At 33.9% G+C, this 23,408-nt stretch overlaps 1 protein-coding gene across 2 annotated transcripts; it reads left to right on the forward strand.

The window, feature by feature from the left end:
* Nucleotides 1–225: 225 nt before the first annotated feature.
* Nucleotides 226–22,450, forward strand: LOC114054205 (hepatocyte nuclear factor 4-gamma). Of its 2 annotated transcripts, XM_027877374.1 has the most exons (11): nucleotides 226–343; nucleotides 614–616; nucleotides 2,164–2,335; nucleotides 4,993–5,087; nucleotides 7,870–7,976; nucleotides 12,226–12,381; nucleotides 14,905–14,992; nucleotides 17,125–17,277; nucleotides 17,654–17,890; nucleotides 18,900–19,022; nucleotides 22,329–22,450. In XM_027877374.1, the coding sequence occupies exons 1-11, from the start codon at nucleotides 226–228 to the stop codon at nucleotides 22,448–22,450; spliced, it is 1,374 nt and encodes a 457-aa protein (XP_027733175.1). The 2 variants fall into 2 exon arrangements, with proteins under 2 accessions (XP_027733175.1, XP_027733174.1); XM_027877373.1 differs by lacking the exon at nucleotides 614–616.
* The last annotated feature ends 958 nt before the right edge of the window (nucleotides 22,451–23,408 follow it).

The following is a 23,408-nucleotide window of genomic DNA, read 5'->3' on the forward strand; positions in this document are numbered from 1 at the left end:
TCACAAGAAATTGCTTTCATAGACCATAAAAGAAGGAAAAAAAAACCAACAAGCAGAACATGCCTAGCAGAAACAGTTTACAGTTTTACAGCTCCTCCCATTGCAGCACATAAGTCACTAAGTTACAGTTAACTTTGGATGATCAATCACGGATTGCAAGCAAAACAGACATATACTACCTACCCTGGAGCTCCTGGGCCACTTACTTGTCATTTTCCCAATTCAATGATGAGGGGATCAGAACCAATTTTGGACATGGATATAGCAAACTACAGCGAAGTCTTAGACCCAACTTATACTACTTTGGAGTTTGAAACTATGCAGATTCTCTACAATTCAAGTGGTAAGTTCTCATCTACTCATTGATGTGTCATAAAAGAAGACGCTAACAGGAAAGGTTAAACTGGGCAAAACAACTTGGTAGTGGAATGTTGTATTAGCGGAGAATATGGGAACTGCTTTTATGGCAACAAATCAGGGTCTTTACATTTCATCACAAAATCAAAGTTAACAGCATTAAGGCTAGGCTTATTTGAAAAAGAAAATTCTTGGTCAAGGTAATAAAGCAACTACAGTTCCCTATCATAAGCTAGTTAGATGTGAATAGGGAGAGGAGGTTTGCAGCAGCTACTTAGTTGACTGTGAGTTATAGCAATAAGTAATAATTATTGGCTATCCCTTAATTTTTGGGGGGCAATATCAGACATTATAAGTAAAACAAAGTTTCATAGATATTGTGGAAATTTTGCTGATGGTCTGGTCTCATTAGTTATCATCCTTAGAAGTCTTATTTGCTGTTAATGAGAAAATACTATACACATAAATACTAATTTACCTTTTTTCTATAGATCAATAATACGGAAGGGATTAAAGTCTTTATCAGAATGGCTCTTTACAAGCTAATATTTAGCTAAAAGAAGCTCTTGGTATTTTTCTAGTGTAACATTTTAACTTTAAATCAGTTTGCAGTTACTAATGGTAAATGTCTTTGTGAAATTTAGTTTGCTATTATCTTTTAAATTGACAGTATGTTTTATCAGATAAACAATCCTGTTGAGAAGGGTTTCAAAATTATAATTCTGTTAACTGTATTAACTAGTTATAATTTATGAGGTTGTATGAGAGTATTTGTGGGTATCTGTGTGGAATTCAAGGTTGATGAAGGTGATTATACCCAGGCATTCATAATATTTTAGCATGCCATAAGATTATATAATTGCGAATCTAGTACCATACATAAATTGATATTCTAAAAATTGTGTTCTTTTAAACATGATTTCCTGAAGTAAATTTTTTTCTAAAAGACCTTTTTCTTAACTGAGGTATTCTGTTCATTTGTTTGTTTGTTTTCAGCAAGGAAAATGATGTGACTTAACTAAGCTTGTACTAAAGTTCTTCATTTAAATTTTAATTCCTTACCTATGAGTCAATACATGTAGTGATGGATAATATACATGATACTGTACTCTACATGAGATTATTTAGCAACAGCTACAATGAAAACATTTATCTCTAACTTCTGTAATTTTTCATCTCTAAAGAAAAGAAAATATATATAGTCCCAATAAATAACAAATATTTCCTAAAAGTCAGTAAAATGCTTCATCTTGTACTCTCACAAGCCATACCATAAGCCATTATCAGAATATTCCAGTTGAAAAAGGAATAAGTGCTTATAAGGTTGTGTAGAAATGTGTAATTTCTAATGATCTAAATTCTTCCATTTATTCCTTTTTTTAGACAAAAAAATTATTGTGAACAATATATTGTCTTATATGTTGGTCAAAAGTTTTTTTTTCAAAAATGATTTTAAATATGCGATAGAGAACAGTGGGCTGAACAGTGGAGTGAAAGCTGAGAATCCTGGGTTCTGCTTCCAATTGTTTCTAACTTATTGTGTGACCTTGGAATAGTCATTCTCTAGGCTTTACTTTCACTATATACAAAATGAAAGACTTGGAAAGGAATTCTCCAAAGCTCTTACCAGCTCCAAAACTATGTGATTTTCTGGTTTATTGTTAACTACATTAAATAGCTCTGAATTCTTAGTAGACCTCAATGACTATTTGGTTAAAAAGTGAAGAATATGTGAGATAAATTTACTGAAGAAATCAATACAAGCAATGAACTTCAGTGAGAGTATGTCATTTTCTTCCCTACAAGACGGTTCTGCCACTGAACAAAACAGAATGAATACTCCAGACAACGGGATGAACAGTCTTTGTGCCATATGTGGAGATCGAGCAACTGGAAAGCACTATGGTGCCTCAAGTTGTGATGGGTGCAAAGGTTTCTTCAGACGGAGTATTCGAAAGAGTCATGTTTATTCCTGCAGGTACTTGAAATGTCGCATTTTGCAGAATTAACTTTAACACAGCAATATACTAGATGAACTCTAGGTTCCTTGGTTTGTATGAGAAACATTTCTATAACAATGAGTCGCATATAGCTTATATACACAAGCACACAGTAGGTTTTTCTAAGTACAATGTAAAGGTATATAATACTAGTATGTTTGTTAGTACTAGTTCAGGAAAAATGCTAACTTATAGCACTAAAAGGTAAAATTAATCTCCTCTACCATACCTTTTCCTCAAGTAAGTTGATGTTATTCAAATTAGATTGTGACTATAGGAAATAAAATTCACAGGCCAATTTTTAAAAATCTTATGTAACTCTGAGACTTGTCACATTTTTCTTGTATGTGAGAAGTCTATTGTTGTGGAAAGAATAATAAGACTCTTGCCCTCCACCCACCCCCACCCACCCCCCAATGTGTCCTTAATCTATCTAGCTCTTAGTGTCCTTTGTAAAACAAGGACAATAATATTCATGGTACCTATCTCACAGGAGTTTTGTGAGAAAAACAAAACTGCTGTGTTAATGTGAACTATTAGTCCTATTCCATCTATTAAATTATCACAGTAATAGAGTACGACTCTTTGGCTGTCTAGTTAAACCAGGTCTTGCATGTATGTTGTATTTATGTTGTATAAATATGTGCCATTTAAAAAGAGGTGAGATCTGAATGGGAAGAATGTGCTATGTTTCTTTTGTTGATGAAAGGCAGATTCAAGATGATTATGCCCCGCCTTGGCAACCAATCAAATGCTTTCAAAGAAATCAAAAGTTTCATTTTGCTTCGGTGCCATTCACCATGATATTACTTTAATCCCTTAAATCTTTTAATATCCAGTTCTCAAAAAAAAATTTACTAAGAGTTCTGCCACTGTATTTCTAATGTCATAACATTTAAAAATGAAACTTTTCTTACATTTAAAAATTTGCTTAATTAAAAATACTTTTAATTTAATTCTACCTTATATCTGACAATCTAGATTTGAAGAACTGAAAAATTTTAGATTTATCACGGGATCACCTTAAAAATAAAATTATCCTATTAAATGTGAAGTGTGATTAATTTTAACATCCCCCCTCCCCTAAGTCATAACCAATTTCTTAGGAAGGTATCTATTGTAGAAGTTGAAATATACCTCTTTGGACCATTGGGATTGAAACAAATTTAGGCTTAAACCTCATGAAAGGGCAAGAGAAACACACTCAATTAGCAGAAGTTTATCTATTTTCTCTTAAAAGGGGGTAAGGGTTACTGTAGTGAATTTCAGGAGTAAAGGCATATTCCCAATTTGTGAAACCTTCAATTCTTGCTGTCCATAGAATCAATCATTTTTTTAAATGACTTTTGAAATTGGCAAATTCTACACTTTCATTTACTTTAGGGTTTGGTTTTTTATTTTTAATGAACAAGGGTTGTGAGACACAGAAAATATTGGAAAAATTTAAAAATTAGTGCTCATTTCAAATTCATTTCCTTAACTTTCTACCTTAAACTCTAGTCCCACCATAAATATTGTGACACTTCTGGATTGACAGTGATAGTTTATCTCTTTCTCTAATCAGTATTATTGTTCACCTAGAATTTTGCTCACCTGAATTTCCTTTTTTATAGATGCCTTTTGACCTTATTAAAGATATCACCTGATTGAGTTAGTTTTTTCTTCCTGACCTGAGAGAAAACCAACTTCACTTTCTTGAATTGCTTTATAATACCTTTACCTCTCAGTCTCAAACAATTTTTATTTTAAGTGGCAATTTTTTTGAGCTCTACAATATAAGAACATATGCTTACTCTGATGGGAAATAATTAATGAAGTTATGGAGGAAAAACAATTATGAAGATGACCACTTCAAAATATTTTTATTAAGCACACTTATACTTTTACATTTAAATTAAACTTCTTTAAGTTGTTTTTAACATCTTTTGATTTGTAATTAATTATAGAAAAAAGATTAGATGCATGAGAATAACATATATATGTATATGCATATACATACACATATATATACACATATATTTATATACTACATTCTCACAAATAACTTCAGTGAAGTTAAGTGGTTTATCCATTATCATACCACTGACAGAATGAGAATCAGAGGCAAAACTTGAAGTAAGAATTTTTATTCCCGGTCCACTGCTTGTTCTTCAACACTGCTCCTTTGCCCTGTGTGATGCTGGATCCTCTCTGTTCTACCAGTATCATGGTGGAGGAATCTTATGGCTTTTAATGACTCATGCTGGCTATTATCATGTCTATATGGCAATAAATATATAAAAAACGTGATGGTTATAACTCATTATAATGGCTCCATGAAGGTTGGGACTTATATTTTCCAGGTCTGAGATGGTCATGGTATCCTATAGACAGGTCAAAGTTAATAGGAATGACTAAGTCTTTTCATTGTATCCCATTTCATTATGCATCTATTAACACAGTTTTTAATATATATGAATATGCTATATGTAAATTTAATAAAAAATTTAATATGTTTAATTTTAATATGCATATATATGCTATATGTGTATATATATATGTATACACACACATTAGTGTTATTAGTTTACTTCTCTTACTACATAGAACTTAACAGAAGAATAAATAATTTATCATCTTTTTCTTGATGAAATAGGTTCAGCCGACAGTGCGTTGTTGACAAAGACAAGAGGAATCAGTGTAGATATTGTCGTTTAAAAAAGTGTTTCCGAGCAGGAATGAAGAAAGAAGGTAATGTTTCGTTTGTCAGAATATGCCTAACAACATAATCGTTGCCCAAACGAGATCTGAAATTTAGTGTTAGGAAAAGACAAAATAACTCTATCTGTAAGTTATATTGAATTTACCAACATGCTTCTAAAAATGAATTGTCTATTTCTTTATTTTAAATAATGGTATCATATAGTTCACTTTAAATAATACATTACAAATGATCTGTCTGATGTATTTTCCTATATTCTAAGTAGGTTATGTATAACCTATGTGTTATATGTGTTATGTGTTAAATAAAATCAGAGCATTTGAAAACCCCATCATAGGAATAATATTTTCTATTAGTTTCACAACATGTATGCCATACACAAAAGCAAGGTCCTTATATGAAGCATTTAACCAAAGAATTTCTACCCCAAAGTGATAAATTTGCCATCGAAAATCTTTCTATAGTCATTTTTCTATTCCTGTGACTTTGTTTAAATTTCCCAAATTTCACTTAATTTTGTCAGCACAGTGCCACCCCCACAAAAAGAAGGTAAAAAACTAAAAGCACATAACCTTCAGTAATAATATTCTTCTGCATGCAGTTTTTTCTCAAAATCTTTCTAAAAGGTCATAGTTAGTAGCTTATAAGATTAACTGGTGACTTTGTGAATGATTCCCATCCAGCCTGACCACCAAATTTAATTCTTCAGGTTGCTTCCAAAAAAAAAAATTGAAGCACTTGACTTTTTAATGTACATATATATTATGTGTATATTTAATTGCATGTTAAGAATATGTGAAATGTAAATAGTTACTTTTATGTTACAATAATATGGAAATCATAGCCTTTACCCAGAGCTACTATTTAAGTATTAATTCCAGTGAGAAGGTTTTAAAAGTAGATATGCTTAACATTTTCTATAGAGTCATATGAAAATTATTTTATGAAAATATAAAGTGGTCAGGAATTAATTCAGAAGATGGAAGAAGATTGAATAGTTTTCCACAATATTAGATTTTTAAAATTTTTATCTAACGATTACTCTGAAAGGAAACTCAGAATGTCATCATCTAACTTCTTATTTATCCTTTTACATAAATGTTTTCCTCTGCAAATTAAGAAGTCCTTTAGGAGAAAAAAAAGCTGGAATCTACCAGTAAATATTCTTTAACAATTAAAAAACTTTAGAGTCTTTCTAGTATAAAAGGTGGTCTCTTAAGAACCATGGGTTCCCTCCTTAGCTCACATAATTGATTATTAATATGTCATAGAATGTAGAGTTGTAAGGAATCTCAGTGATTATCTAATCTGATAGATAAGGAGGCTGTAACCCAGGTTAGTTAAGGAATTTGCCCAATACGTAGCAGGATCAAGATTCAAACTCAGGCCCTTTGATTGCTGAGCTAGTGCTCTTTTTACTATATTATATTGATGAGTAGTATTGGGCAAGGCTTCTTCTAAATTCTGCTGTGAAGTAAGTTTACTTTATTAAAATAGTCAGATCAAATGGCCTCACCATTTAATACTAGATCTCCACAGCAAAGGGTGAAATACTCACACATGTCTGTGTCTTTCTGTATGTCTGTCTGTCTCTCTCTATCTCATCTACCATCTATCTATCTGTAGTGTAGTCAGTCAATCTAGGTAACTCAAGTCTCCAAAATCACTTATCTAGGTGATTTCAAGTGAAAGCCTGCTTGGGGACTGCATAAAGTAGATATGATTGTATACACTGCACCTAAAAGATGCCAAGACTCATATAAGACATATATATGATCATGCTTCTTTCTCCTTCTTTGCCTAAATCTAGATAAGCAATTATGGGAAATATAATTTTATATAATTTGTCTTACCCTCTCCCCAGATAAACGAAGTAAGCTTGGTTTCTCTCAGGGGATCCAAGTGTAGTCACTGAGATTCCTTAGCTTTCAAGAATCCTTTTTTCTCTACCCATCTGGAGTCTAGAGGGAAAAAGGCACCTGCTTGAAACTTTTTCCTTCATTAATGGTTAGTAAACTCTTCAGGAATTCAGGGTCTCTAAGGAGAACCACAAGATTATAGTCTTAAAATGACCGTAAGAATAGATTTAGTTTATTTCCTATTCTTGCTCTAGTGTTTTTCACAGGAAGAAAAGACATTTTAGAATTTCCATGACTCACATCTTCTGACAGTGAATATGTTCTATTCTTGACCTAGCCAGCATCACAGACAATACCCTTTCTCTAGTTATCTTATAGTTTTATTAACTTAGAAAGGAGTAGAATGCAGACTATTCAAAATATAGCAGGGCAGAATTGGCTGACCCAACATTTTCTGCAGTGTGTGGTAACATGAGACACCTTAAATCCCAGTGTTTCATTATGTCAGGAGACAAGGCTGTCTGTTACTACTTTTTTAAAGTGACAAATACTAGCTACAAGGACATAAGTCATACCTTCCCACTTCTCAGGGTTGCCTTTCTCAGGGCTCTCAATCACTCAAGTCTAGTAGCAATGTAGTATTGGGAAAAAGAGATCAACTTCTAATCTGAAGATCTTGGTCCAAATTCATGCTCTACTGCTGACTAATTCTGTGATTTTGGGCAAGTAAGTTAACTTCTCTGACTTTCAGTTTCCTTTTCTGTAAAATGGGGAAAATAAATTATCTATTCCCTAATGTTGCTTTAGAATCAAATGAGATAATGCAGACTCTGTAAACTTTACAATATTACATAAGGGTAAACTATTATTATTTCCAAATCCCATATCCCTGACACATATTTTCATGCACACAAATTTCAAGTAGTTAAGCCATATACTTATTGCATTCTAGCTGTGCAAAATGAACGAGACAGGATAAGCACGAGGAGAAATAACTTTGAAGGCAGCAACATTCCCTCTATTAATACATTGGCACAAGCTGAAGCTCTTTCTCGTCAGGTATGTGCTGGATACATGTCACCCTCATCCTGTTTGAAGGAGACAAGTATTTTATCTCCTTGAAAATGTTTCATTTGGGAGGTGGAGGAGTGGGCCAGATATAAGGTTGATGTGATGGAGGCTGGGGTTTTGTGAGGATTAAGGTTCTTTATTCGAGGACATAGTGCCAGATTTGAAGGAATCACTCAATATAAACATGTTTGGATTTATTTTGGTGTCTAGTTGCAGGTAGGTCATGATGAATCCAAGGAAAACCTAGAGTTCTATAGTCTAGCATTCTTGGGAGCTGGAATAGGGGAGGGGAGGTGGAAGGTACAAGGGATGACAATACCAAGGCACAGTCCTAGGTGAGGGCATTGATTTTCTATCCTGATTGTCTTGATTTAGAAGGGGGTGAGGATAGAAAGAAATGCAAACTCACTAATCAATTTGGGCACTTAGGCCTTCTTGGGGTGTAATATGCTGATTTCTGATTGAGAACTTGACCATGATTTTGTACGAATTTTTCTTCATAAATTCTTTGGTCTTCTTTTAAGTCCCAAATCTTATCTGTGTGGGGTTGAGGAATGAAGATCAGCTGGGCTCTCTGTTGGTGATTATTATCCTGAGGATGAGTGAGTTATTAATTCTTTAAAAAAAATAGTTCCTGGGGCAGCTAGGTGGCACAGTGGATAGAGCACCAGCCCTGAAGTCAGGAGGACCTGAGTTCAAATCTGGCCTCAGACCAAACACTTGACACTTACTAGCTGTGTGACCCTGGGCAAGTCACTTAACCCCAGTTGCCTTAAAAAAAAAAAAACATAGTTCCTGAGTGAATCAATTGAAAGTTCTTTTTTAATGGCTCATGAATATGGGGAGAAATTTCCCTGGAAGCCTTATAATTGTTATTTTGTTTGGTGACTGAAAGGACTGTGAGGAAAATGAATCCATGCCTTTGTTTTTATAAATGTAAATAGTATTGCCAACTTTTATTCCCATCTTCTGTGTTTATGTAGCCTGCTAAATTCAGTAATATTAGTTTCTAGCTTAGGTAGGATGAGAAATTCAAAAAGAGGGTCATCCATCAGGAAACATTTCTTAGAAATCTAGGATAGGGTCAATCTTGCCTTTGTATTCTATGACCTGGACTATCTAGAATGAAGCATCTGTCATGAGACAATTTTTATTCCCAGTTATAGATTGACCATATACAAGTATATTACCTATAAAGTAATTATTTTCACAAGCTCAGAACTTCCAATCACAAGTTTTGCATTTTACTCGATTATTTTAGATATATTTATTAAGTTCTCTGAGACACTGTGCTAAGGCCTGGGAATATAAAGAAAGGCATAAGACAGTCCCTGCTCTCAAGGAGCTCACAGTCTGACGGGGGAGACAAGATGAAAACAACTATGTATGAACAAGATATATAAATTGGAGATAATCCATAGAAGGAAGACACTAGAACTGAGGGAAATCAGGAAAGGCTTCTTGTAGGACAAGATTTTAGCTGACACTTGAAAGAAGCCAGGGAATCCAGGATGCAGATTCGAAGAAGGGGAGTATTTAGGCAAAGGGGACAGCCAGTGAAAATACTAGGAGGGCAAGAGATGGAGTTTCTTGCTTGAGGAATAGAAACGAGGCCAGTGGCTTGAAAGGCCAGCTCTCAGTCACAATGCTATATACTACCTGGAATATAGTAGGTTCTCAATAAATAATTGTTGAGTTACACTGAAGCCTACCACTCATTTTTTTCCTATAAATTAGCTGTCTTATCACCCTCTCAAACACAGTGAGTTCCATCAAAGACACAATCTGTGTCTGAAATTATAACTAATGATTTCGGCACCTGGAGTAAGCAGCATGAATCGCTCCTCCAACTGAACTTTGTAATTAATGTTGTAAAAATGCAATACACACTAAAGACAAATTTTGTTAAACAAGAGGGAGGATTAGTTGCAGTACAGGTTCTCAGGTGGGTATTATTAAAAAATAACCTATTAAAAAAAACTTATTTTTCTAAGTACTAAGCTCTGTCATTAAATTTTTGTACCATTTAAATGACAGTATCCTAGGAGAAGTTTAAATTGCTCTACCTTAATCACATCTTTAACTATGTTTAGTATAGCTTTTATTTCCACAGGACTCAGAAAGTGTTTCACATTTAGGAGACATTTAATAAATATTTGTTAGATTTAAATTAGCTGAAATGCTCTTCCTCTTTCAGACATAAACTCATAACACAGTGTTGGCATTAATATTTATAAAACCCTTTACAAATATTGTCCCATTTGATCTTCACAACCATCTTGGGAGGTTCTATTGTTATACCCATTTTACAGATGAGGAAACTGAAACAGATAGTGGTTAAGTGACTTACCCAGGTCACATAGCTACTAAGTGTATGAGTTAGGATTTGAACTCATGTCATCATGTCTCCAGGTCTAGAGCTTTGTTCGCTCTTCCACCAAGCTGCCTATGTAAAATATAGAGTCCTTAGTTTATATTTGCAAGGCTTCTAGCAGCATTGCTATTGTCCTAACTTTCTTATGGAAACTTTGCTTGTCACTTTGATAGTTTGTCTACTGCAACCATTTTCTCCACAAGCCTTAACAATTGTCAATGAATTTCTGTAGTTGAAACTTTATTTTTTCCTTATTCAGAAAGCAAACTTAGCGATTAACTGGTCCTGGACTGCAAGTCTAGGTACACAGCTGTTTTGAATGAGGAGTAACCTAAGTCACCCCTTCCCCCAAATTATAAATGTCCAATATTACAAAGGAACTACATCAAACAACCAGCAAGTATTAATTAAGCATCTCTTATGTTTCAGGCACTATGCTAGGTCATAGGGATACAAATAATAAATCAAACAATCCTTACTTGTATAGCGGTTATATTCTAATAAGGGGGACCACAATTACATATATAACTAAGTATGGAATAAATGTATTGTGTGGTTCGGCTCATCATTTCTACTTGGAGAGGATCAATAACATCATGATGTTAAGGTCAAGGTACAAAATGTTTGACTGAGGCTGATCAGTTCAAATACAAGCATGGAAGGCTTTATGACAGGTTGGGCACATATAGTCCTTTTGAACATTTGGGATGGGAATGTCTCTAGATTTATGCATCTCATTTCCTCTTTGCTACTGTTATTCTGCTTTGCTCATGGAGCACAGCACCTTCTTTGATGTGGGCATGCCATGCTATGGAGTCCTATGCTAGCATGTCCCATGTCTCACAATCAACACCGAAGTTCTTCAGAGAGACCTTTGGTGTCCTTGTACCACTTATTCTGGCCTAACATGAGAGTGCTTGCCTTGTGCGAATTCTCTGTAAAATAGTCTTTTAGGTAAACGTCCATTTTATTGAGGCTGCGTGGCCAGCCCATCTGAGTTGTACTCTCTGCAACAGAGTTTGAATGCTTGGCAGTTCAGCACAAGTGAGGGCCTTAGTATTGGGTACCTTATCTTGCCAGGTAATCTTCAGAATCTTCCCACCGCAATTCAAATGGAATTCAGTTTTCTTGCATAGCACTTGTAGACCGTCCAGGTTTCACAGGCATACAACAATGAAGTCAGTACAGTGGAATAAATCTGAGGATAAATGCAGAATAGTTAAATGCAGGATCGTTTCACAGGGAAAGAGTTTTGAAGAGCAGGAAAGACTTCATTCAGAAAATGTTACTTAATCTACTTCTTAAAGGATGAGAATTCTCTGAGGTAGAAGGAAAGGAAGGAGAGAATACATTTCAGACATGGGGAATGCCATTGCAAAAAGATGGAGATGGGAGGTGTGTGTGTGTGTGTGTGTATGTGTGTGTGTGTCTGTGTCTGTGTGTAAAATAGAAAGGGAACCTAGTTAGATGGATAACAGAGTGTGAGAAGGGAATTAATTGTAGTGAGGCTAGAAAGATAAGTTGGGCAGCAGATAAAAAACAAGATATGTACTAGCAGCAAAATAACTGAACTACGTGTGATGCAGTATCAAGTAACCTTATAAACATAACAGACATAACATAGACATAACAGAGGACTTTGCATGTAGTAGGTTCTCATTCACTGTTGTTGAATTGAATTTCCCTTTTGAACAACCTCACAGAGGAAGGCAATGAGCAAACTTTTACATAATTTCAAGGTATTTTTATTTTGATGATTATAGCTTCAGTGGCTTCTGCTTAAATCAACAATTAGCAAATGGAAATACTGAGTTTAAAAATATTTTATATAACTGCTAAATGGAATATTTTTCTTGTTCTTAGATTCCAGTTTCAAACCCCAGTGCAAATACTGACATAAATGTTAAGAAAATTGCTAGTATTGGTGATGTCTGTGAATCTATGAAGCAGCAACTATTAGTCCTGGTGGAGTGGGCTAAATATATCCCTGCCTTCTGTGAGTTACCATTGGATGATCAGGTATACATTAAGCCAATCATGAAAACCACACGTGAATTGTTGGGCTAAAATATTTCTGTTCATTCAGGTAGATTGACAAGCAGCCTTTATTATTTCAGATGAGGTTTAAAGAATTTTCCTAGAGCCAATAAGCAGACATTTACTTTTTTCCTGAGATCCTAAAGAAAATGTATATATGGTTATTTGATCAATTTAAATGAATATTTTTTGTGTGGGGGGGAGTGTGTGTGTACACTTAAAGCAATCATCAAATAATGCTGCTATTGGCTGTTTCTAGGACTCAGAGGGATATTGGTTATTCCTTTTTTTTCTAGTAAGTTAAAGAATTACTTGGGTTAAAACTTCTTAACAGAATGTCATAGAGTAAAGATCATAATGTCATTTTTTTAAAAAAATGTACACTTTGGAGAGCTCTGAAATTTCTTGTGCAAAGGAAATCTTAGAGGTTGTTTTAGTCCTAGCTGTAGTAAGCTTGGTAAATAAAATTGGTTGACCTCTTGTCAGGAATGTTATAGAGGAGATTCATGGTTCAGGTGAAAGTTGAATTATTTGACATCTGAAGTGCCTTCCAATTTTGGGATTCTATTTAAATAACAAGGGTGGGTAGGCCTCAGAGCAGAATGGAAAGAGCACTAGGTCAATACCAGACTTTCAGTCTGATTTGGCCTCCAACCAGATGTGTGACTATGAGTAAATAAATCATTTAACTTCTCTGTGACTTGGTTTCCCCATCTACAGTGTGCAAGCATTCAACCAGATGATCTCTAAAGTAACTTAACAGCTCTGATGTTATCTGACTCAGTTCTTCAAAATATTATAGATATTCTAGTTCTCAGTGAGGGAGAAATGGGTAGTAGAAGGAAAGGCCCTCAAAATGTTGATATTCAATGTGGATCTCAAGTTATTAGGCTATGAGGATACTCAAATAGATTTGTCAGCATGGTACAAAACCCACTTCAGGTCACTGTCACAAAACATTGTGAGTACCCAGTGTATGGGCAGCACATTCTTCTTCTTGTGCTCTGTTAGCATTTAGATGTTTCTTTCCTAGTATTCATTGGTGTGAATGATTTACTGGCTTTTGCATGAGTCTTTTAAAGATGTTGTTATATTGACAACTTTCAGAAAAGAAAGAATGTAAGAAGTATCAAATTTGAAAGTATTTTTCCTCTAAGTGTTGTCCAATGTTCTTAAACTGAAGGCGATGGTTTTATAAAATCTGTTGAGCAATTCAAGTGAGATATTTAGTTTCACATACATTTAAAAACCCTCCATATCTTGTTTCTAATAAGTTAATCATTTCTCTTATATGATATAGCTAAAAAAAAATCTATGCTCTCCTCATTCTCCTGTACTTAATATCCCCAGGTAATATGTCACACCCTTTACAAATGATCTTTATCTTTGTGGCCCAGAATTAAGGAAGTAAAAAAAAAAAAGGAAGAGTCTAAAATCCTTTAAAATCACAGAAAAAAATTAAAAAATATATATTTACACATCTGAAAAATAAATTTTCATGGAAAGTTTAACTTAAATTTCGAAGAAAGCTTCTCACCAAATGGTGAGAACTAAAAAATTTAGAATGATTTTTAAAACGTTCCTCTTAACTACCTTCCTGGTATGAATCACATTTATTGACCTGTCATAAAGATAGCTTTGTTCTACAGGTTTTGTTAGAGTTTGGATCGTGAAAATGCTGAGACATGCCAGTATCATAATCTAAACAACACGAAAAGGATTTTAACATTTATATGTCGTATTTTTTTTTCATTGATATCCCTCCTGAGAAGCTGATGATTTCTGATACATTTTGATTATACATTCTGATAAAATATAAGACTTATTAATGTTCTTTAAATGTAGAAATGAAACCACATTCTAGAAGTAGCTTCCATTTACTAATGTACAGACATTGTGCTTCCTTCATTAAGTGTGAGGCATTTATTAGATCGCCAGTTATAGTCATTGTGCCCTGTACCTCACACAATAACTTAACACAGGGTGAGTGCTTAATAAGTGTTTGCTGAGAAGATAAAGATATGAATTAATGATGATTAATATGAATATATTAAATAGAAATTAAAAGATTATTATTGGGAGATTGGTAGCCCCAGGGTCCTGATTTTAAGGCCAGAATGCTGGGACATTTTGATTATTCTAGTTAGTTAAAACAACTAATGGGCTGCCAGGAACTCAGCAGTCTGTAAGTTTATCAGTTTCTTATTACATTAGATTTTTATTTGTTACTTAGTATGATTATTAAGGAACTAGAAGGCATAGTGGATCGAGTGTTGGATTTGGAGTCAGGAAGATCTGGGTTCAAATACTAACTCAGATACGTTCTAGCTGAGTGACTGTGGGAAAGTAAATGAACTTTAAATGGAAATAATAATAGCATCTAATGAGTAGGATTTTTTTTGAAGATCAAATTATCTGTAAAATGATTTATAAACCATAAAGTACTGTATAAATACTAAATTGTAACAATAATTAATAACTATGATCTTTATCTTTTTCATTAAGGTTGCACTTTTAAGAGCACATGCAGGAGAGCACCTGCTACTTGGTGCCACAAAGCGATCCATGATTTATAAAGACATCTTACTTTTGGGTAAGTATCTAGTGAGTATCATCATGCACATTAAGGCCTGGCACATTTTCTTGCATATGTTTGGGATTAAATAGATTTCTGTGGGATTAATAAATTAATTTACAATTCCAGATATTTTTACCATGATTAATAAACCTATTTGTTTGGAGTTTTGAGAATAGAGATGATTACTCTGATACCACAAATATTGCAAGTACTATCAGCACACACAGTGAAGAATTTCAAATCCAAATTTTGTGTTTATTGCTGAATGCAGAGTCCAGTTTGGTTGATGTCCTCTAAAGTCCTTTGTAACTTTATGATTCTAAAAATGCAATGGTTCTGTGTATTATCTAATCTAGTTTCTGTTGAATAATTATAATTGTTGTAGAATGGTTTTTGAAGAAGCATGGAACAGTAGAAAGAGTGCTGGATATGAGTTCAAATTTTTGCTCTACTATTTAGTAACTCTGGGAACATAGGCAATTACCTAAACTCTCTGAGCCTCAGTTTCCTTATCAGTGATATGAAGTATTTAGACTAGGTACCTCCAAGGTCCCTTTCAGTTCCAAATCTATGATTCTATTATCCTAAAAGCATGTACAAAGTACATGTTCATCTCTTCCAATTTCAATGATCAAAATGATCTGTATCAATCCAAAGGAAAAAAAATCAGTCACATTATAGATGATCAGACCTATACAGGTTCATTTTTAAACAGAAAAGGGGAAGAAGAAGTATTAATATTTACCATCCAGCAGTAATACATGCTAGAGAAGTAAATAGCTTTTGTCAGCATTGTGAAAATAATCTCCTCAATGTATCCATGATGCCTTGGCCTACTAAGGAGACTCGTCAGTAAAATTGTTGAAGACTTTTCTAAGGATGATATACTTGTTTGCCTAACCCTCCCCCCTGGCATTTGTGCAATGTCTTTAGTATGTTATTAGTTATAACTGAGTCACCAAATATAAAGGCAAGCTTAGTACTGCAGAGGCGTACTAGATCCAGCTCATACCACTTCTTGGAACCTGATGGTTAAATGTTCAGTGTGAGCATTTATACCACAAAAATTGGCTAACACTACAAATCAGGGATTGATTCATTTTGTTGTTTGTCTCAACTTAAGCAAGGATAAAGAGGACATGTTAATAGTAAAGATTAAACTTAAAAGTGGGTTGCGTTTTTGGAAAGCCAGTTGTTAAACATTAAAATCAATATTGAACCTCAACAAAATTCTATCATCATGGAGCTAAATATACTGTTGTGGTGGGGAGGAATTGTCACTAAACCTTCGTAAGCTGCTTTACCCTGGCTTTTTTAGGTAAGTGACTTTTCACAGCAGACAGAAAAGGAAATATGAAACATCACCTTTGTATGGGTACCTGAGCAATTAATACCACTGCTAAGAACAGCTAACATTTCTATAATGTTTTAAGGTTTATAAATGAGTTTGCATATATCCTCCCACTAAGATTTACTTCATATGGATGATGACCTCTATTTCTTCACATTTCATTAATAAATGATTACCTGATGTTAATAGTCCACTGTTTATTACATAATTTAATCCATCACTTGTAGTTACAGAATGGGAGAATTAAAAGGTACACAAGTATTCAGTTTAACTAGGCTGAGAATTGTGTTAATCTTTGAAAGTTAAAACCATTTTCCTCTGCTTCTGAGAACTGTCATGCAATAGCGATTATTTGGAAGCACATCTAGCACCCAAAGCAGTCTCAGCTTTTATTTTCCTTCAGTGTAACCTCTAAGGGCTCTTTGGATTTTATGTATTCTTCATTAATGACTTAGACACTGAGAGATGACTGATAGAACCAAAAGTTAATCATTATGTTTTGCTTTCCTTTGCAGATTCTTAGCTCATTCTTAGCCTGCTCTCTAGTGTTATCACCAGTGACTGAAGCTATTCAAATACATGCAATCACATTATAAATATTATTGATCCATTATGAGTTTTTGAATATTTTTACCTGAACTTTTGTGTGTGTGTGTGTGTGTGTGTGTGTGTATGCTAGTAGTTGGCAGTGTTTGCTGGAATCTTCTGAAGTTTAACCATTTTAAACGTACTTTGGATTTACAAAAAAGAAAACACTTGATGATGATATATTGTTTCTAATATGTTTTCCCCCCAGGTAACAACTACATCATTCATCGGAACAGCTGTGAAGTGGAGATCAGTCGTGTGGCCAATCGCGTTCTCGATGAGCTAGTCCGCCCATTTCAGGAAATTCAGATCGATGACAATGAATATGCTTGTCTGAAGGCAATTGTATTTTTTGATCCAGGTTTGTTTTCAGAAGTGCTTTTCAAAAGAAAATCAAGATGAAATAATTTATTGAATTGACTCTACTGTGATATAATATTCTTTGTCATGCTATGCTCAACTCAAATGCTAAAATATCATATCATAATAGATTTAAAGCTGGAAGGGATCTAAGTGGCCTAAGGATTGATCTAAGTTCAATCCTTTTATTATACACAGAAGAAGACTGAGGTTCAGTGAAGTTAACTGATTTGACCAAGGACCCCCAACTACTGAGTGTCAGAAGCAGGATTTTAACCCAGGTCTTCCTGGTTCAAAGTTCAGCACCCTATCTACTTTGCCATATTGACTTTCTTTGTACAATTCCAACTTGTCAATTTCTTTCCTTTTTTTTTCAGATGCAAAAGGATTAAGTGACCCAGTGAAAATAAAAAATATGCGATTCCAAGTCCAGATCAGTTTAGAAGACTACATCAATGACAGACAATACGATTCCAGGGGAAGGTTTGGTGAACTGCTTTTGCTCCTGCCTACACTGCAGAGCATCACTTGGCAAATGATTGAGCAAATACAATTTGTCAAACTGTTTGGGATGGTTAAAATTGACAATTTACTTCAGGAAATGTTACTAGGAGGTAAACATATTTTAAACATAAGAATTTCTATGACACTCATTAACACTGTATTAAGTACTTATGGATTAGTTTGCTTTCTTTATCTTTTGGCGATATGGATTTTGCTCTTTAAAATTTCTATGAGTGCTTTTTCTTTCCTTTTGTTAAAGTATGTGGAATTTAATTTTGTATGTTTTGAAGAAAGTTTTGTGATTGTATGGGGACAAAGATATTTGAACTATATTCATATGAACACTAGTTATGTCACCTTCGCTTCACATGGACTTTTCACAGTAGGCACACCCTTCAAAACATGGTCAATGTGATTAACTTTTTTTTTACATCACCACCAAGAATGTCACAGTTTTTCTTTTGGATCTCTGCACTGCTAATTTACAACATTAAAGACACTGAAATTGCAATACCATATAATAATTTATTATAAATACCCTTTAAAGCAATTCAATGAGTAGCAGGAATTATTAAGCAAGCACTGAAAGAGAAAAATAAATCAGACATTGCATCAATACATTTAATGCAAGGAGTTAGTTGAGACCATTTGAAAAAAATTCTTTATTTTGATCTAGATTAAATTCACTGTAAAAATTCCACCCCCTCCTGTATTATTTTCTGCTTAATTTTATGTGATGTTTATGGCATATCCTTATGCTCTTCTTCTAAAATATAGAGGGCTCATGATATTAGGATTATGTCAAATGTTACTAACCAGAGATTAGTAGTTCTTAGAATTCCCTTAATGGCAAGCAAGTTTCATAGTGATTCCAGGAAGAGATACACAAGGCCCTATATTAATATAAAGCATTATAAAATACAATATTAATTTAAGCAGTGTACAGTGGAAGCAGGCATTGTACTTAAAATGATAGTGTTCCCGTTAATTTATTATTGAATTCCCAAAAGGCCATTTGCAATAACAGCAATATCTGAGATGCCAATAAGAATATTTGGTCTGAAGTGAACTTACTATTCACAAATATCACTAACACTGGCATGTTCATTATATTTTTAGGTGCTTCTAATGATACTAGCCATCTTCATCATCCCGTGCATCCTCATTTATCCCAGGATCCATTAACCGGGCAAACTATACTTATAAGCTCTATGTCAACTCCAGTGCATACAGAACAGATCTGTAAGTCACAAGCGAATTTTCCATCATGGTGTCTCTTAAGCTTTTGATCTGTTAATCCTTTGCATTTGGTGAAAAGAGCCCAGGCTAGAAGAAAAAAACAAACAAACTTACTTTCTGATCTCTGTTTAAGGACCTCCTGGCAGGGGGTCATCTAGCAAGTCAGTTAACTTCCTTAAATCTGAATTGACCTGTTAAAAGATGACAGTGAGGCAATCTGCCCTTTTCTAACTGACATGTTTGTTGTGAGAATAAAATAAGATAATATGAAAATACTTTGAAGCTAAAAGTACTCAATCAATACAACGATTCATTACTGAATATTTTCCTCTGATCTGAACACATTATATCTCTGGAAGCCACAGGAACCAGTTACATTACACTAATCTCTTGATGGGATAGCAATCTTCTAATTTTATGACTAATATCATAAGCATCCTCTTCTGAATGGGTGCCAAGATATGACTAATCCCAAATTCCTTAAAACATCCAACCTGTATGTCAAACTACTTCAGTCACTGAGATAATGGTTTTATTTTAATGTTTCCATTAATATAAATACTATTACTTATAAACTCATGGTACTAAGTAGTCAATTTCAATATAATTTAACCACAGTTCCTAAAAGATAACAATTTTAGAAAGTATATGACATCAGTAGGTCTATAGAGTAGCTTAGAAACATTAATTTTGTTTCATCTCTCCAAGGAATATACTCGTTTCTGTATTTTGTGTCCAGAGCAACTGAGAAGGAGAATTTCTCTAACTAGCCCAAAGCCACACAGGAGTCTATGGCAATGATATTCCTGAGTGATCTGAGTTCTTCATAAACTTTGAAAACAAATCATGCCAACATACTCATAAGTATCAAAAAATAACAACTAACATGACCAGTTTATCCTACCATTAGCTAGAGAATCTATATTTTCCCAATAATTAAAAAAAAATTAGTCTTCTACTTTCTGAAAACTAGATCTGGTTTCCAAATAATATTTAAACCTCTCCAGCCTCTCCTTTTTTTTTCTTTTCTTACAAACTAGCATGAGATCACTTTATATCATATTTGTTCACTTGTAATATTTTTGGTTTTGTGCATTTGAAAAATTAAGAAACTGATTTAACTTAAAACATCTAAATCTCATACACAAATACATTATCCAGGATTCCATTAGACATCGTATTGCCCCCAAAGTCATAAATCCATAGATAATAGCCAAAAGGCAAACTAAGGCCTCTAACATATTATCTATAGTTTTTTGTTTGTTTGTTTGTTTGTTTTTTGGTGAGGGAATTGGGGTTAAGTGACTTACGCAGGGTCACACAGCTAGTGTCAAGTTTCTGAGGCTGCATTTGAACTCAGGTCCTCCTGACTTCAGGGCTGGTGCTCTACCCACTATAGTTTTATATTTATAGTTTTATATTTATAGTTTTTTGCGTCTATAGTTTTTTAATAGCCAATGATGGCACACTTAAAAATAATAGGGAATTCATTTACTAAGGTTAACAAAGAAGTCAGACTTTGCTGAAGAATGAGCACCTTCTATTTTTTTTTTCTTTTTTAGTAGCACATAATAGCCGATTATTAACTGATTTTACTACTTCTGTGTTTGGCAACAAAGCATCAAGCTACATTTTTTCCCCCCAGATTCTAAATTCATTTCTTAGCATCTTGAGTTGGAAGACACTTTCAACAGCATCTAGTGTGCCCTCATTTTACAGATCAAGGTAGAAAAGTTGAAAGGACTTACCTAATTAGGAAAAAGTAAGCAGAGGCAGGTTCTCTCACTCCAGAGCCCATGTGTTCCCTCTCTCTCTGTCTCTTTTTTTGGGGGTGAGGCATTTGGGTTTAACTGACTTGCCCAGAGTCACACAGCTAGTAAGTGTTATGTGTCTGAGGCTGGATTTGAACTCAGGTCCTCCAGACTCCAGGGCTGGTAGTCTATCCACTGTGCCACCTAGCTGTCCCCCATGTTCTCTCGCTTCTGCCAAGTTCTGTTCTCTGTTGAGTAGTGGCCTAGTCAAGATGACAAAGTCTATACCTTCTGCTTCCTATCATTACTAATAACAAATGACTAGGGGGAATTCATTTTAAGTTACAATAATTTAGTTTTATAGTAAAGTCTCTCTTAATTCATCTTAACTAGAGAGAATGTCATACAATGGAAGAATCAGTTATAAAATGTTTTAAAAGAAACATAGATACTTTTATTCCAGAAAGATAAGGAGAGAAAAAGGAATAATGTCATTTTTCAAAATGTTTTTAATAAATGGATATGAATCATTTGTGGCTTAGTTGAAGATTTTTCATACAAAATGGCTTCCTGGGGCCTGAAAAGCTGTGCGGTGTAGTAGAATGAAGCAGACCTGAGATAAAATCTGGCCTCACATACTTACTACCTGTGTGACCTTGGGCAAATCACTTAACCCTCTTTGCCTCAGTTTCTTCCTCTGTAAAATGAGCTGGAGAAGGAAATTGCAAATTACTGCAGTATCTTTGCCAAGAAAACCTCAAATAGAGTTGCAGATAGTTGGACAGGACTAAAATGACAAAATAACTAGTGGAATGAGAAAGGGGCTTTTAATTAGGAGAGCTGGGCTTAAATTTTGCCTCAGACACTCAACAGTTGTGTGACTAGGTAAGTCATTTAAACTTTCAGAGGCTCAGTTTCCTCATCTACAAAATCAGGATAATAAAACTTGTACTACTTAACTAGTGGGTTGTGGGGAAATACTTTGCAAATATTAAAGCAGTATAGAAATATGACTTACTATATTTATTAACCTTTTTGTAGGCCGGTTATTTTCCATTTGCATTGTTAGCTTACTAAGCAAACACACTTCATGTATGAACTTTTAAAAATTCTGAATAAGTAAAATCTAAATTAGTAATGTTTTATTATATGGATTTTTTAATTAATGCAAAGATAGTAGCTGGTTGTTTAAGATTATAAGCTTCTATGATTTCATTATTGTTCACATGATAAGCTTTTTCTACATGAGGTACTCAGAGAATTAAGTGAACATTTGTGTTTTAAAGAATGTGAATGTTAAGATTCGTAATATGACTTTTATTTTGACTTCAGAACTTTTATGTAGCTATTTATCCCTAAAAGTTTAATAGAAACAAAAGACAAATGTCTTTCATTTTTCAAATTTCCACATTATGCAAAATCTTTACAGGTACTTTTACCACATAAAATACCATATGTTGAGATAGTCCTGGACAATGTGCAATGTTATGATATGTTCTCAAAATGTTATCAATATTCTCAATTAGTTTTCTTGAACAAATTTTTATTTCTTTTACAGCAACTCCTGAAACTCCACTACCTTCCCCACCACAAGGCTCTGGACAAGAACAGTACAAAATGCCCACAAACCAGGCTTCAGTCATTTCACATCAGTCTATCCCCAAACAAAAGCAATTGTGATAATAATTGTTGCATTTTAATTTTTTAATATGCACTGCTTAAATGTGAATAAAGGTGATATTAGAAATATCTCAGAATAGTGATTAAGGCTAACCCTTGGCCAAAAGATTATGGTGCTGTTTTAAGAGGGTTTCCTATTATCTATTTTTTTTTTAAATCGTTGAAAGCTTTAAGACACAAAGTAATAATACAACTCTGAGTTTGGATATAACATTTTAACTTGTTCTTAGTCGTGTATATTTTCTCACTGCCCTTGCACAATTTTGGAACTAGTTAAATCTGATATACAACTTGAATATACCTTCTTAATATTCTTTTAAATCTGTAAATAATTTCTTCATAGAGACAAGATGCAGAACTAAGTGTACTTTTTTGCTGTGAATAGTCGACTAGAAAGCCTCAGTTAAAACATGAACCAAAGCTTGATAAATTATAAACTTGTAGATTAGTAAATAAAGCAGTTATTGTATAATGGAGCCAATTTCATTTAAAAAAATATAACTTGTAGTCATTGTTTGACTTAACAGTTCCATGTATTTGATCCAAAAACATCTCCTGCTAGGTTTAACTTGTTTGGAGAATTCAAGAAGCATAAGTCATTCACTTAAAAAAGTTCAAAGAAGCGTGGGAACATGCAATACTTGAGCTGCACTGTATATGTATGTATGTGTGAACATGTGTGTGTATGTGTGTTCACTGATAAATGAATGAGCCATAGCATTTATTTGTATGTTTTTAACACACATTTTTTAAAAACACACTTCTCTACTCTCTAGAAAAAAAAATCTTAAATTTCTAAGGAAAGCAAAAGAAGGAAATATCTGCAGTGATTTAAAGAAATTTTAATAGAGAAACCCATTCAATTCAGTAGATTTTCAAATAACACATGGCAAGGAGCCTAAGTGAATCTCATACCTGTCATATTAAGGCATAGTGCAGTTTCCAGAGGTAACTGTGC

Source organism: Vombatus ursinus, unplaced genomic scaffold (genome assembly GCF_900497805.2).
Source record: "Vombatus ursinus unplaced genomic scaffold, bare-nosed wombat genome assembly UNPS02014812.1, whole genome shotgun sequence".
In the NCBI taxonomy this organism is placed as follows: domain Eukaryota; kingdom Metazoa; phylum Chordata; class Mammalia; order Diprotodontia; family Vombatidae; genus Vombatus; species Vombatus ursinus.